This window comes from Thunnus maccoyii, chromosome 17 (genome assembly GCF_910596095.1).
Source record: "Thunnus maccoyii chromosome 17, fThuMac1.1, whole genome shotgun sequence".
Lineage (NCBI taxonomy): Eukaryota > Metazoa > Chordata > Actinopteri > Scombriformes > Scombridae > Thunnus > Thunnus maccoyii.
The window spans coordinates 965,001-980,000 of NC_056549.1; the positions used below are offsets into that span (position 1 = coordinate 965,001).

A 15,000-nucleotide genomic window follows, 5' to 3' on the forward strand; every position below is an offset into this window, starting at 1 on the left:
TCACTCGCAGCTGTCCCTCGCCGTCGGCCTGGAGGGCGTCCCGTCGGACCGTCAGGCCTCGGCGCTACGCAACGTCTGCTCCGTGGCGTCCGGAGACGACTCGGACATCTCGACGCGCATCAAGCAGGAGCGGGTGGAGGACGAGGAGGCGGAGGACGGCGAGGGGGACGAGGGTCAGGGGGCGGGGTCTCCGTCTCCGGCTCAGGGCAGCAGTCCCAGTCAGAGTCTGCTGTTCAAAGAGCGAGCGCTGGTCCTGCTCTGTCCCCGCTGTGGCGAGCGCTGCTCGTCACCGGAGGGTCTGCGGGAGCACCTGTTCAGCCACGCCCTCGACCCCGCCCGCCTCATGGGGGGGCTGTCGCAGGGCGGCGAGCTGGACACCGGCGGGGAGGAGGGGCCGCCGGGTGGACAGGAGCAGCTGGACGCAGGATGTCTGGAGGAGGCGCTGCGGCAGAGCCAGGCACTCGCCAACCAGCTGGCCGCCGAGCTGAGGAGGAGCCGGGGGGGAGGAGGAGGAGGAGGAGGGGGAGGGGGGGGGAGTAGCCCCGCCCCCGCCGTCCTGCACTCACGCAAACGTAAGATCGCCTGCGCCGTCTGCAGCCTGCGCTTCTCCCACAAGAGCCAGCTGCAGGAGCACATGTACACCCACACGGGCAAACCGTCCCGCTACCACCGCTACAACCGCCTCTGTAGCCAGCTCTTCCAGGCCTCCGCCCACTTCTGCGAGGGCGCCGCAGAGCCCGGCGGAGGGGGCGGGGCCTCGGCCGGCGCCGCCGCTCTGTCGGAGGAAGCCAACAGGGACACGCAGGACAACGGCAGCTCCTGCTACTCGCTGGACTCTGAGATCTCCCAGGAGAGCGTGGACGGCGTGCCAGTCGAGTGACGTCATCAGACGAGAGTTTGTGTTGTCGTGTTTTACGTCCTCGGCCGCCGTACCTGTGCGGGTGTGTTTGATCGTTGTGAGTCGGACTGTTCACTTCCTGCTGATCATCTTCAAACTGTCAGATCCACTTCATTCTGTCTTTATGGAACTCGACCTGCAGAATTGTGAGAATCCTGATCTTCCGCACCAGCGAACACCTGAAACACCCGAAACACCTGAAACACCTGAAACACCTGAAACACCTGAAACACCTGAGAACAAGAGGATTCACTGAAATGTTCCCTTCGTGTGAAACTGCCGTCAGCGTGATGTAGAGAATCAGAGCTGCTGGTCCTGTGTGTGTGTGTGTGTGCGTGTTGAGGAAGCAGCGGTGCCTTGGTGTGGTCATGTGATCGTGTGATCATGTGATCATACGATGGTTTGATTGTGTCGTTGAGCTTCGTCTCCCGTTAAAGACAATCTGAGCTGGAAAACCAGCTTCATTTCTCTGCTGTTTGTCAGTCTGAAGACGTTTTCTTCTTCTTCTTCTTCTTCTTCTTCTTCTTCTTCTTCTTCTTCTCTGATCTCATCAGTTTGTTTGTTGTTCCTTTAAAGGATCAAACCGCTGTTTTTCATTAAATATCATCTTTCATACACAGAAAGCAGCTTAATGTTCTTCAGTGAGCGAACAAACAGAAGAATAAAGAGCAGACAATAAATAACAGAAAGGAATAAAATAATAAGGAGAGTCTGCTGCTGGGTGTGTATCTCTAGAGACACACTGATACACACACACACACACACACACACATGTTTAATTAGCCAATCACAGTCAGTTTCTGCCAAAATCAGCCATCAAACAGCCTCATAGCTCAGAAACCAGACGTCAGCGATGAGACTGATGGATGAAATGTGTTCATATGATTTAAAATAAGTTAGCTGAGACAGTTTGAGGAGCTTTTTCTGCGCTTTCAGGTGATTTATTCACAAGAAAATGAGTCCTGTTATAACGGAAGAAACGAGGAGAAGACAAGTTTGTCAACATTTTGATGTATAAACTGGTTATAGAGATCAAATCTGAAACTGTCCAAAAATGTTTTAAAATGTAAAGTGTGATTCATAAAAAGCAGAGCGGTTATTAAAAGTGTCTTCAGACCGACAGAGTTCTGAGTCTAGTAACAGACGACAGTTTGATTTATATTTGTGAACATCTGTTTGTTCAGACAGATGCTGACGTGTGTTTAATCAGACTGGAGGTTCAGTTTCCTTCCTGCTTCAACGTCATCAAACACAGTTTCTGATCATTATTAACTCTTCATTTCTATAAAGACACAAAGTGAAAATAAATTGTTTTAATAGAATTTTTAAGTGTTTGAAACTTTACTTAAAAAAAAGGTTTTATTATTTTAAACATTAGCCAAAAAAATCACATCACAAAAAAATAGATCAATACATAATAATGTGTTTTATTGTGTGAGTGATTATCAACGAGCACAAATAACAACAATAATAATAACAATAAGAATAATAATAATAATGATGAATAATGTAATAATGAAGTGTCTGTTGACTGGGACCATTTTAACCCCAAACTGGGACCATTTTAACCCCAAACTGGAACCATTTTAACCCCAAACTGGAACCATTTTAACCCCAAACTGGGACCATTTTAACCCCAAACTGGAACCATTTTAACCCCAAACTGGGACCATTTTAACCCCAAACTGGAACCATTTTAACCCCAAACTGGGACCATTTTAACCCCAAACTGGGACCATTTTAACCCCAAACTGGGACCATTTTAACCCCAAACTGGGACCATTTTAACCCCAAACTGATCTGTGATCAGAGGAAAAACTGCGGTTTGGTCCTTTAAAATTTCAAGTTCTCAGCTGGTTTCTTTCTGTGGTCACATGACCCCGTCGCTCATCGATACTGATTATACTCTGCAGGTGTTTATTGATTATTGGTGATGAATGTTTGAGTCGTGACGTCGTCTTTTTTCTGTGTTTCGCTGTAAAACAACGTTTGTGTTGAGATGTTTTCTACTTAGACGTCTGTTTTTTCATCGATGGAACAGTAAAGTTTTGTAAATAAATGTCTTTTTCCACCAATCACACGAAGCGCTGCTGTTTGAACTGAACGCATCATTACTGTGTTAATTTCAATTTCCAAGAAATATAATAATAACAATAAGAACACAATAATAATAATAATTATTATTATTATTATAAACTTTATGTCTGTAGCACAGTTGATGCATAAATGCAACATAAAGTGTTTTATAGAAAAATTAATGATTGTTGACATTTACAATGAAATAAGGATAAAAGCAGAAAAACAACATAGTAATAATAACAACAACAACAACAATAATAATAATAATTAAAGCTGTAAGCAGCGTTGAACGGGTCGAAGTCGAAGGTCTTCTGTGACGGGCATGTAGATGTTTTCAGACCCGGCTGTGTTCAGACAGTGAAGAAGGAGATAAACTGTTTTGCCTGCTGCTGGAGCTGCTTTACTGGAATTTCGTAGGGGGCGCTATTCATCCAGTTTACATCACTGATGGAATATTGTCATGTAGACGTGTTCAGGCCGGGACTCTTATCAAACATGTAAAGTTTGGTGCAGACTGGAGCATTTACAATAAAGTTATAGCAGCTTCCTCTGTCATGGTGAAACATCAAATCTCAACGGTGTGAGGATGAGAGTTTCCTGCAGGGTGAGACATGTCTGTCTCGCTCACACCGGTGTCATCTAAATTATACAAGTTTTGGGTCCATTCACTTGAATTTCAATTAGTAAACAAAACTCTTGATGAGTTTGTGTGTAAAACAAATTAATTTAATTTTCATCAAGTAAAGACTTTTAACCCACATGACCTGGTCAAAGTGTGATTGACATGTGTCCTGTCAGGTGTGTAGAGACAATAAGTAACTGATACTCATATATTTGAATGGAGAGTGTGAGTGAACCGCTAGGTGCTCGGGTCCTAATAAAGGAAAAACTGCAGTACAGAGCTACTAATGTTATTTTTGATTTTATTTTTCTGCAGCACTTTATCACTAAACTGTCACTCTCACTCCATTTTTTCCCTCATAGGTCATCCCCACTACTGAATTATACATATAAGACCTATAATTATTGTAAAATAAATGATAATAACACCAAACTTCATACAAAGTTTGTATATAATGTACTGTATGTATATAGGCCTTTCTGCTGTATCCTACAAAAATGAGCTGCATTCAACCCCCACACCCACCCCTCCCCTTTCTTCCCTCCTATTCTCTATATTGACAGGCCGTTTGCAGACTTCCTGTTGGGTTTAGGTCAAGGTTGTCAGTGTAGGATTTGTAGGTCTTGATGAGACGAATAATTGAGTTTTGGTTTGATCTCTCTACAACATTCCTACGGGCATGGCAGCCATATTAGTTACATAGGTGGCACTCTAGAGCACATTTTGGCACATTGGGGGTTAATTTTTATTTTATCAAATATGTGTGCCAAATTTGGTAAGTTTTTGAGCATGTTTAGGGGGTCAAATTTAGGGTTAAGTGGCGTAATAATAAAGAAAGAAGAAAGACACAAACACATGAAATACAAGAGGGCCTTCGCCCTTTGGCCTCGGGTCCTAATTAAAACATGATGTGTCGACTTTAAAATCTTTGAAAGAAAAACATGAACAAACTTCATATAAAGTTTGTATATAATGTACTGTATGTATATAGGCCTTTCTGCTGTATCCTACAAAAATGAGCTGCATTCAACCCCCACACCAGTGGCGGCTGGTGACTCAAAAAATTAGGGAGGACAGGAGGAAAACCAACATACCGCATCAAACTATTGTTTTATTGGCATATAAAATTGTCCCACCTGATTTCAGGTGGGACAATTTTATATGCCAATAAAACAATTTGCTTGAGTGGTGTAAAGGCTGCTTCTTTAAAGACATTTAGCATTTAAACAAAGAAGAGCTCATTTCAGCCATGGACTGGTTCAGATGTGTCATTTTACCAACAAAGTTAAATTCAAGTTTATAGTATTGTTCTATTGTGACAACAGATTTATGTTCTCATCAAAAACAGACAACATGTCACATGATTTACATGTGTTTCCTGTGTATTTTCTCAGTATACAGAAATATATAAAGTAGCACAAAGCTTATAATGTGATACAGGTTCAGATCAGTGCTGAATACTAGAAAGACTGAACACTAAAAACATTCACAGATCTAAAAGTGAAGGTTCACATCAGAAAGTATTAATGCATGTATCAAATACATGACTTACACACTCTCATCTATATGTACGATATATAAAATATAGTCTACAAAGCTGACATGTTAACACTAGAGGTTCGGATCGTATCACGGATTTGAGTCACAGATCAGATCATTATTAGGATCAGCGTTTTTCTATTTATTCTGTAACACACTAACAGCCAGAAACAGCAATGAACTTTTGCCCATGGTCTTAAATGGAAACAACATTTAAGATGTCTAATGTTTAAATAAAATAAAATATAATATATGAAATATTCGATGCTCAGTTATTGCAGTATGAGGCATGAAACATTCTTCTTTTAAACAGTGAATGAAACAGTTTCTGTCCACATCATCAAAACTTGATGATAACTTAGAAACATGAACACACGTCTCGTCCTGCAGCTTGTTGAACGAGCCGCCAAACAAACAAACAGCTAACATCAGTTAGCAGCTAGATGCTAATTAGCTTCTCAGCTGCAGCACATTAAACAGGTCAGGTTTGGTTCGATCTCTACGACATTCCTACAGGCCGTAGCGGCCATTTTAGTTACATAGGTGGCGCTAGAGAGCACATTTTGGCACTTTGGGCATTTGGCATTTTTACATTTTATCAAATTTTTCAGCAGACCTGATGTGTGTGCCAAATTTGGTGAGTTTGAGCATCTTTAGGGGGTCAAATTTAGGTCTGAAGTGGCGTAATAATAAAGAACGAAAGAAAGAAGAAAGAAACAAACAGGAAATAAAAGAGGATCAAATAATAACAGCGCAAGATTCTTCTTTTATAAATCATCTGGTTTTAAAGCAGAAACGTCTCTGATAGATTTTTATGAATCAGTTGTGATTCTGTCCAGCAGGTGTCAGCAGAGAGCTGAGCAGACAGCTGACCAGAGGCATTCTGGGAAACTGAGTCTTCACACTGAGGATTCAACAGCACAGAATATGAATATTAATTTAGTTCTGTTAACATTAAACATCAAGAGGTTTGAATTATGTGTTACAACGTCAGGAGAATTAATTACTCTAATAATTCAACTTTTCTTCTTATTATTGCAACTTTATTCTCAATAAATTTTAACTTTTTCTTTTAACTTCACATCATATTTCATCTTAAATTACAGCAGCAACACTGAATGTTTAGATTCCTCATAATTCATCCTAATATTTTTCATTCATAAATTCACAAGAAAAAAACATCATATAATGAGAATAATGCTGTAATTTTACAACAAATAATTATTGAATATTCTGTAAAAGCAATTTATTAATTTTGTTGTGATATTTTGACTTTTCTTGTTAAACAGCAGCTTTATTCTCACATTAGTTTTTACATGTTTTACATCCCATAATATGCCACATGTTGAAAATAAAGATGTAATGTTTACAAACCAAACAACCACTTTATATTTATAATATTTAGATTTTTGTGATATTGTTATAATTATAAATGTTTCCACATAATATATTGAAGAATAACTGAAACATAGAAAAAAAAATAATAATATTATATAAAATATTTTATTCTGTCAATATTTTGACTCAGTGGATATTTTGGAGAAAAGGTCAAAGGTCACCAGAGTCAGAAATAATAATCTAATAAGAATAATGACACACAGCTCATCATGCAGTGAGCTAACTGCTAACATGCTAACATGCTAGCGCTAGCCAGCAAAAACAACAACAATACAAACGATGATGATGATGAGATGAAGAGCAAAAGATCAGAGAAAAATATTTCATAAAACCTTCATGTCCACAAACTCTGAAACACGTCTCTTCATCATCTTCATCAGCTTCATCATCTTCATCAGCTTCATCATCACTGAGAGACATAATACAAGTTCATATTATTTTATTAAACACAACAGCAGTTCAATCTCATAACAAATAAACTTAATAATAATAAATATAATATAATAAACATAAACATCAAGATCATATAAATATTTTAAAATAAGCAAAAAATAAATAAACAACATATTAAAAATAATTTTAAAAACTTCATCTCAATGAAACTAATCTAAGGATTTATTAAAGGTATCAGTTGTGTCTCACCTGTCGGAGGTGTCGGAGGATCTGATTGGTCGGCTGCAGGCTGACTGGAGCCTCTTGTTGCTTAGGGACACATCGATGTATTTTTACCCTCCATCGCTATAGAAACAAAAGCTGCTGAGCTTCTTCTTCACACCTTTAAAAATAGACGACGACATGTGACGACACATTTGTCAGAGAGCAGAGTCCGCTGCTGCAGCTCCGATCAATAACCGATCAATAACTGATCAATAACCGATCAATAACTGATCACTTATCATATGTGTCAGTCGTCCCTCATTTATCATTTATCCATCCAACGTTTAATAAACACCTTCGTTCATCAGATGAGAAGAAACAACATTTATTAAAGAGTGAACGAAGGACAGCAGGTGATCCTGATACACAGGTAACCAAGGTAACCACGGCAGGTAACCAATCAGCATCCACATGAAACACGTCAAAGTTAAAAAGCCTTTAATATAAAAACAAACATCCAGACACATTCAGTATCAGATACTTTACTGCAGTAAAAGTACATAAGTATTATGAGCTTGATGTAGTTAAAGTATTGCAGTAAAAGTACATAAGTATTATGAGCTTGATGTAGTTAAAGTATTGCAGTAAAAGTACATAAGTATTATGAGCTTGATGTAGTTAAAGTATTGCAGTAAAAGTACATAAGTATTATGAGCTTGATGTAGTTAAAGTATTGCAGTAAAAGTAGTGGTTTGGTCCCTCTGACTGATATATTATTATATATGACATCATTAGATTATTAATAGTGAAGCATCAGTGTTAGAGCAGCATGTTACTGTTGTAGCTGCTGGAGGTGGAGCTAGTTTACACTACTTTATATACAGTTAGCTAGTTTAGTCCAGTGGTTCCCAACCTAGGGGTCGGGCCCCTCCAAAGGGTCAGCAGATAAATCTGAGGGGTGGTGAGATGATTAATGGGAGAGGAAAGAAGAAAAAACAAAGTTCTGATACACAAATCTGTTTTCAGTTTTTGGACTTTTTCTCTAATCTTTGATTTTTGCTGAAATATTGGATCATTTGAACATTTATTGAAATGAAAGCATGTGAGAAGTTCAGAGGGAAAAATCACTATTTGGTGGAGCTGTTAACAACTCATAGACATGTGAAATGTGACCCCGACTACACACTGCTTTTTGTAAGACGTCAAAAGACAAAAAGGTTGGAAACCACTGGTTTCATCTTTAACAATGTGTTGTATTTTAAAAGCTTGTTATATTATCCATTGTGTCAAATCTTCATCTGAAAAGTAACTAAAGCTGTCAAATAAATGTAGTGGAGTAGAAAGTACAATATTTCCCTCTGACATGTAGAAAGTAGCATCACATGGAAATACTCAAGTAAAGTACAAGTACCTCACAACTTGTACATCAGTACAGTACTTGACTAAATGTACTCAGTTACTTTCCATCACTGGTCATAAATACTTAACTTACAGTCAGATATTGAACTTAATAACTTTATTGGTAAAAAACTGATGATCAATAAAACAACAACAAACACAGAGAAAAACTCATAATGTGAAATAAAACCACGTCCTCGGGGGCATCACCTCCTCACTGAACAACCCGTCTCTATAAACGAAGCGCCAATCAGCGCGGTTGCTATGGAAACAGGGCGGTGCAGCGGAGGAGAGAGAGAGGCAGCAGCTCGTTCCCCTCTCGTCTCTCACAGAAACACATCTGACCATCAGACAGGAACAAGAGTCACATCCAGGTGAGTTTTTTTTTTTTTTTACTTTGATTTTCACGCCAAACGATCGGCTGGAAGCGCCCGCCTGCCGATGACGTCACAACGCGCGTCGGTGACATCATTAACGCCGTTTTGACAAAAAATAAATACTTTTTATGAAAACAATGAAAAGAAAAATGACTTTTTTATAAACTTTATTTTTTAAATGTATGAATGTGGATAATCAGCTGATCAGCTAAAGATCTCAGCCTCTGATTATTGATCAGTGATCAGCTGATTATCTGTGAGGATCATCAGACTTACTGATGATATGGTTCGACTGGTTTATGATCTTATTGTTGGATGTGGAGGTTTTCATGTGACTGTGATATATTTCATCAGCAGCTTTGTGTCTTTACACACTTCTAGTGACATTAAAAACACTTTGATCTGAACTCATGACGTCAGTCGTTGTAACAGATCTTATATATTTCAGCTCTGTGGAGTCTGAAGCATCATGTGAATCAGGTTTTACTGTCACAGCTTTTCAGTCTGGTGAAACATGTTGATATCTGTGTGTAGAGTTTTAATTAATAGGTTTAATTCTGCTGCTTGTTCCTGTTCGGCAGGTGTTTCATCTCAGCAGCAGATGGTTCCTGATTGGCTGAAACAACTCCAGGAAGTGTAAAAAAAAAAAACATTTAGCTTCGAACCATGGTGACAGAAGGAGGCGAAGACGTCCAGCAAGCAGAGAAAGTCGGTTTGAAGAGGAAGCTGACGGGTCCTCCGAGGCTGCTGCTGCTGGGGAAAACCAGGACCAGGAGCGTGAAGGGGGGGGGGCGGGGGCCGGCCCGAGACCCGGAACAAAGCGAACAGGACGGATACGGACGGAGACGGAGACTCACTGAAACACGACGAACCAGCGGAAGCTCCCGACACGGAGGAAGAGGTTTCACGTGGCGATACGGCAGAGAGCTCCGGGGGGCGCTGTGAGGTCACAGGCGAGGGCGCCGACATCACAAACAGGAAGGTGAACAGACGCAGATGGTGGAGACGATTCTCTCCGGCCGTCGTTTGTTTCACGAGGCAAACGAAGGGCGAGAAACATGACCAGGCGCTGCAGGAGAACGACGCCGCGCTGCTGAACGACACGAACGCAGAAGAAGAAAACACTGAACACGTTAAAGAGAAGAAGACGACGTTCAGAAGGTTCCTGACGTCACAGAAGCGAGATGAGAAACCTTCACTGAGCTTCAAGAAAAAACTGCGAATGTTCCTGAGCAGACGCAGGAGGAGCCGATCGTCTCTGGGAAACATGGAGGACGTGAAGGCGAGCGAGGAGGCTCCGCGGTCCTCCGTTGCTCGGGGAGACGAACCCGCCGACCTCCACGGCGACGTGACCGATCGGAGTCCAGAGGTGGTGACGGTCACCGCCGAGATGAACGTCCAGCTGTCCGAGGAGACGACGAGTCCGGACGAGTCGCCGACAGAAGAGAGACGAGTCGGCGACGTCGAGGAGGCGACGGACGCCGCCGACGAATCAGAGACCGGAGTCGCAGCGAAGACAAACGGAGTTCCTGTCGATGATTTAAACGAGGTCGACGAGGTTTTCTGTGACGCCGCCGGAGTTCCGTCGGACGTCGACGACCGTCTTTCATCTGAGGAGGAAACCAGCGAGCAGCCGACGACCAACGGACCCGCCGCCGTCCTCCTGAACAGCAGCGTCCGGATCGAGCTGGTTCCTCCAGATGACATCACGGAGGAGGAAGAGGAAGAGGAAGAGGAAGAGGAGGAGTGTCGGGGGGGGAACCAGAACCACCTCCTCCTCCTCCTCGGCTTCCACCGCAGCGAGCGGCAGCTGCTCCAGACGGCTCGCTCCGTAGTCCGAGCCGCCATGAACGCCGCCGTGGATCAGCTGAGCAGAGAAGAGCCGAGCGGCGTCCACAGAGAGCCGCAGGGCTGCCGGGATCACGCCTGAAGACACGGCGGCGACAAGAAGATGTGATTTTAAAAAAAAGTTAGTTTGAAACAACAGATGAAAGTTAAACAGGGAACTTTTTGTCCTGAGCTGAGACGCAACAGATCCGCCGTCATGGTAACCGGCTCCATGATGGGATCATCACGCCTCTCCGTGTCTAGCCGGTCGCTAACACGTTAGCTTCTTCATCCTCTGATCACATGATTCACTGACAGAAATGAATGAACGCAGGTTTAAAGTCAGTTCAGTTATTCGTACCTGCGAGTCGCAGCTCAGGGCAAAACACGCGACGACTTTACGATTTCCTCATTTGATTCTCTTTGAATCATTTATTAATAGTTTCTGATTTATATTTATTTCACATCTGATTTCTACTAATTAATATTAACGAAGTCATTCTTGGTATTTCCTGGTTTTCTTCTTCTCTTGTGCTTCTGGTCTGTTCTTGTTGAGGCTGCAGTGATGTGTTCAAATAAATATGACCTTTGACCTTTAACCCAGTCACACGTTTCCTTTATCTCATCATTCAAATCAGCATGAAGATGATATTATTATTTAAAACACATGAGAATATTTACATTCACTCTTTATACTCATGAAAATGCTTCTAAATGTAAAGTTGTTTTAATTTGAAGGTAACGAGATGATTTAAAGCCGTTTGTTCTTTATTTGATTTAAAGCAGCAGAAGAAGAAACAGCAGGAAAAATATTTGTAATAAAAGTGTTTAAAGACTCAAAGTTATTTCAGGAACGTCACACTCGCTCGTCAATCAGCTTAATTAACGGCTGAGGCGGTCTGATGACATCACGCAGCTGTCAATCAACATGACGACCATCAGAGCGACGCCTTTAACGGTTATATTTATAACAAATCAATAATATAATACTGTTATAACCATGTGGACGATATCACATTCAGCTTTTATCTTTATTTTTATTTAATTATCTCTCTTTACTGTTTTCTGTATAATATCAATGTAAACAAACAAAATCTGTATGTTTGGATGTTTAAGATAAATAAAGTTTATTGGCAGGAAGCAGATACAGAAGTCTTCAAATAAAATCATAAAGATTATAAACATTAAAACATGATTATAAATCCAGTATCGGATAAATCTTCACATTTGTGCATTTTTATTAATAATCAATACTTTGATCCTGAACTTCAGCAGGAAACAGCTGGTGCGTCTGCGCTGCTGTTTCCGTGACAACGACCTTTGATCCCTGAACAAACAGCTGCTGATGAGTTTAAAGGTCGAGACGTGTTTGTTCATCCTGCTGAAGGAAAGATACGGAGGCTCAGACACGACAAACCACAGCTGACACGACTTTAACTGGTTGACAGGCTTGTTGTTGTTTGTGTTTGTTTGTTTTTGTTTGATCAGACTGTAAACAAGTCAAACAAATGATTAAATGAACTCACATGAAGATAAAATGAACATTATTAACATCTTTAATCATCATTTCTTCGTGTTTCTGTTCTCAAACTGATCAGTTCAGATCAATCATCTCGTTTATTGATCGGAATATTAATTAAAATAATAACTTTTATTTATTTTCTGGATTTTTAAAGATGCTTCACTGATAAATAAACACAATCCAAGCACAGAGTATTAAAACATTATAATACTTTGATGTTATGAGAATAAATGTGACAGATGGTTACTATCAATAAACCCAATAACGTGATCAATAACTTTATTCTGATCACCTCCTGCAGCGTTTCTGCTCCCGTCGTTTAACGTCTGACTGTTTCCTGCGGTTTCACCTTGGCGGCTGATTCTTCAGCAGGAACCTCTGAGCGCTTCGCACCGTGTTCTGAAACAAACAACGTCGACTGTTATCAGCTGATCACTTCCCTCACGATCAATAATAATCAATATATATATATAATATATATATATATAAAAGTTAACTGTACCTCCATCAGCATGGCCACCGTCATCGGCCCCACCCCTCCCGGCACAGGTGTGATGTATCCTGCTCTCTGATTGGCCGAGGCGTAGTGGACGTCCCCGACCACCCGCTTGCCGCTCGCCTTCGTCTCGTCTGTCGGAGAGGACGACGCAGAGGTCAGAGGTCAGAGGTCAGAGTGAACAATAAGAGAGAGAGTCGTTATTGATTATTGATCAGTGCAGAACATAATTATTTTATGACGGCAGAAAGTGGAGAGAACGACATCACACATGACATCACTATGACATCACTATGACATCACTATGACATCACTCATGACATCACTGTGTTGGAATTAGTGCTGTAAAAATAGTAACAATATTTTAATTAATATGCACATTAAGATCAATTAATAATAATAATAATAAACTTTGTATATCATCATTTAACGCAGTGTCACAAAGTAAACAATTATCAGTATATAATGTTTTGTTTTTGTTTGTTTGTTTGTTTGTTTGTTTGTGTTTGCCTGGATGTTATCACATTATTGTTTTACGTTATGATGTAATGTTTACCGGTGTGGACGCCCTAATACTACACACTAATACTACACACTAGTACTACACACTAGTACTACACACTGGTGTAGTACTAGTGTGTAGTACTAGTGTGTAGTATTATTGTGTAGTACTAGTGTGTAGTACTAGTGTGTAGTATTATTGTGTAGTACTAGTGTGTAGTACTAGTGTGTAGTACTAGTGTGTAGTATTAGTGTGTAGTACTAGTGTGTAGTACTAGTGTGTAGTATTATTGTGTAGTACTAGTGTGTAGTACTAGTGTGTAGTACTAGTGTGTAGTATTAGTGTGTAGTATCAGCGTGTAGTATTGTGTAGTACTAGTGTGTAGTACTAGTGTGTAGTATTATTGTGTAGTACTAGTGTGTAGTACTAGTGTGTAGTACTAGTGTGTAGTATTAGTGTGTAGTATCAGCGTGTAGTATTGTGTAGTACTAGTGTGTAGTACTAGTGTGTAGTATTATTGTGTAGTACTAGTGTGTAGTACTAGTGTGTAGTATGATTGTGTAGTACTAGTGTGTAGTATTAGTGTGTAGTACTAGTGTGTAGTACTAGTGTGTAGTATTATTGTGTAGTACTAGTGTGTAGTACTAGTGTGTAGTATTAGTGTGTAGTACTAGTGTGTAGTACTAGTGTGTAGTATTATTGTGTAGTACTAGTGTGTAGTATTATTGTGTAGTACTAGTGTGTAGTATTATTGTGTAGTACTAGTGTGTAGTACTAGTGTGTAGTATTATTGTGTAGTACTAGTGTGTAGTATTAGTGTGTAGTACTAGTGTGTAGTACTAGTGTGTAGTATTATTGTGTAGTACTAGTGTGTAGTACTAGTGTGTAGTATTATTGTGTAGTACTAGTGTGTAGTATTAGTGTGTAGTACTAGTGTGTAGTACTAGTGTGTAGTATTATTGTGTAGTACTAGTGTGTAGTACTAGTGTGTAGTATTATTGTGTAGTACTAGTGTGTAGTATTATTGTGTAGTACTAGTGTGTAGTACTAGTGTGTAGTATTATTGTGTAGTACTAGTGTGTAGTATTAGTGTGTAGTACTAGTGTGTAGTACTAGTGTGTAGTATTATTGTGTAGTACTAGTGTGTAGTATTAGTGTGTAGTACTAGTGTGTAGTACTAGTGTGTAGTATTATTGTGTAGTACTAGTGTGTAGTACTAGTGTGTAGTATTATTGTGTAGTACTAGTGTGTAGTACTAGTGTGTAGTATTATTGTGTAGTACTAGTGTGTAGTACTAGTGTGTAGTATTATTGTGTAGTACTAGTGTGTAGTACTAGTGTGTAGTATTATTGTGTAGTACTAGTGTGTAGTATTAGTGTGTAGTACTAGTGCGTAGTACTAGTGTGTAGTATTAGTGTGTAGTACTAGTGTGTAGTATTAGTGTGTAGTACTAGTGCGTAGTACTAGTGTGTAGTACTAGTGTGTAGTATTAGTGTGTAGTACCAGTGTGTAGTATTATTGTGTAGTACTAGTGTGTAGTATTAGTGTGTAGTACCAGTGTGTAGTATTATTGTGTAGTACTAGTGTGTAGTACTAGTGTGTAGTATCAGTGTGTAGTACTAGTGTGTAGTACTAGTGTGTAGTATTATTGTGTAGTACTAGTGTGTAGTATTAGTGTGTAGTATTATTGTGTAGTATTATTGTGTAGTACTAGTGTGTAGTATTAGTGTGTAGTATTATTGTGT

At 40.1% G+C, this 15,000-nt stretch overlaps 2 protein-coding genes across 15 annotated transcripts in view; one reads left to right on the plus strand and one right to left on the minus strand.

Annotated features, from left to right (window-relative positions):
* Positions 1-2,265, plus strand: part of zbtb25 (zinc finger and BTB domain containing 25) — a 9,232-nt gene extending 6,967 nt beyond the window's left edge. For both annotated transcript variants that reach the window (XM_042389743.1, XM_042389744.1), the window contains exon 3: positions 1-2,265. This exon is cut by the window's left edge and continues 321 nt beyond it. In XM_042389743.1, the coding sequence (XP_042245677.1) occupies positions 1-880 (880 nt within the window). In that variant the 3' untranslated portion in view covers positions 881-2,265.
* A 9,582-nt stretch (positions 2,266-11,847) lies between these two features.
* Positions 11,848-15,000, minus strand: part of LOC121881926 (C-1-tetrahydrofolate synthase, cytoplasmic-like) — a 26,134-nt gene continuing 22,981 nt past the window's right edge. For 12 of the 13 annotated variants that reach the window (XM_042389760.1, XM_042389770.1, XM_042389773.1 and 9 more), the window contains 3 exons: positions 12,760-12,887; positions 12,550-12,656; positions 11,848-12,113 (listed from right to left, as the gene is read on the minus strand). In XM_042389760.1, coding sequence (XP_042245694.1) covers positions 12,603-12,656; positions 12,760-12,887 — 182 coding nt within the window. In that variant the 3' untranslated portion in view covers positions 11,848-12,113; positions 12,550-12,602. Of the gene's footprint in view, positions 12,117-12,549; positions 12,657-12,759; positions 12,888-15,000 lie in introns of all 13 variants that reach the window. The other variant, XM_042389763.1, reaches the window with a different exon arrangement.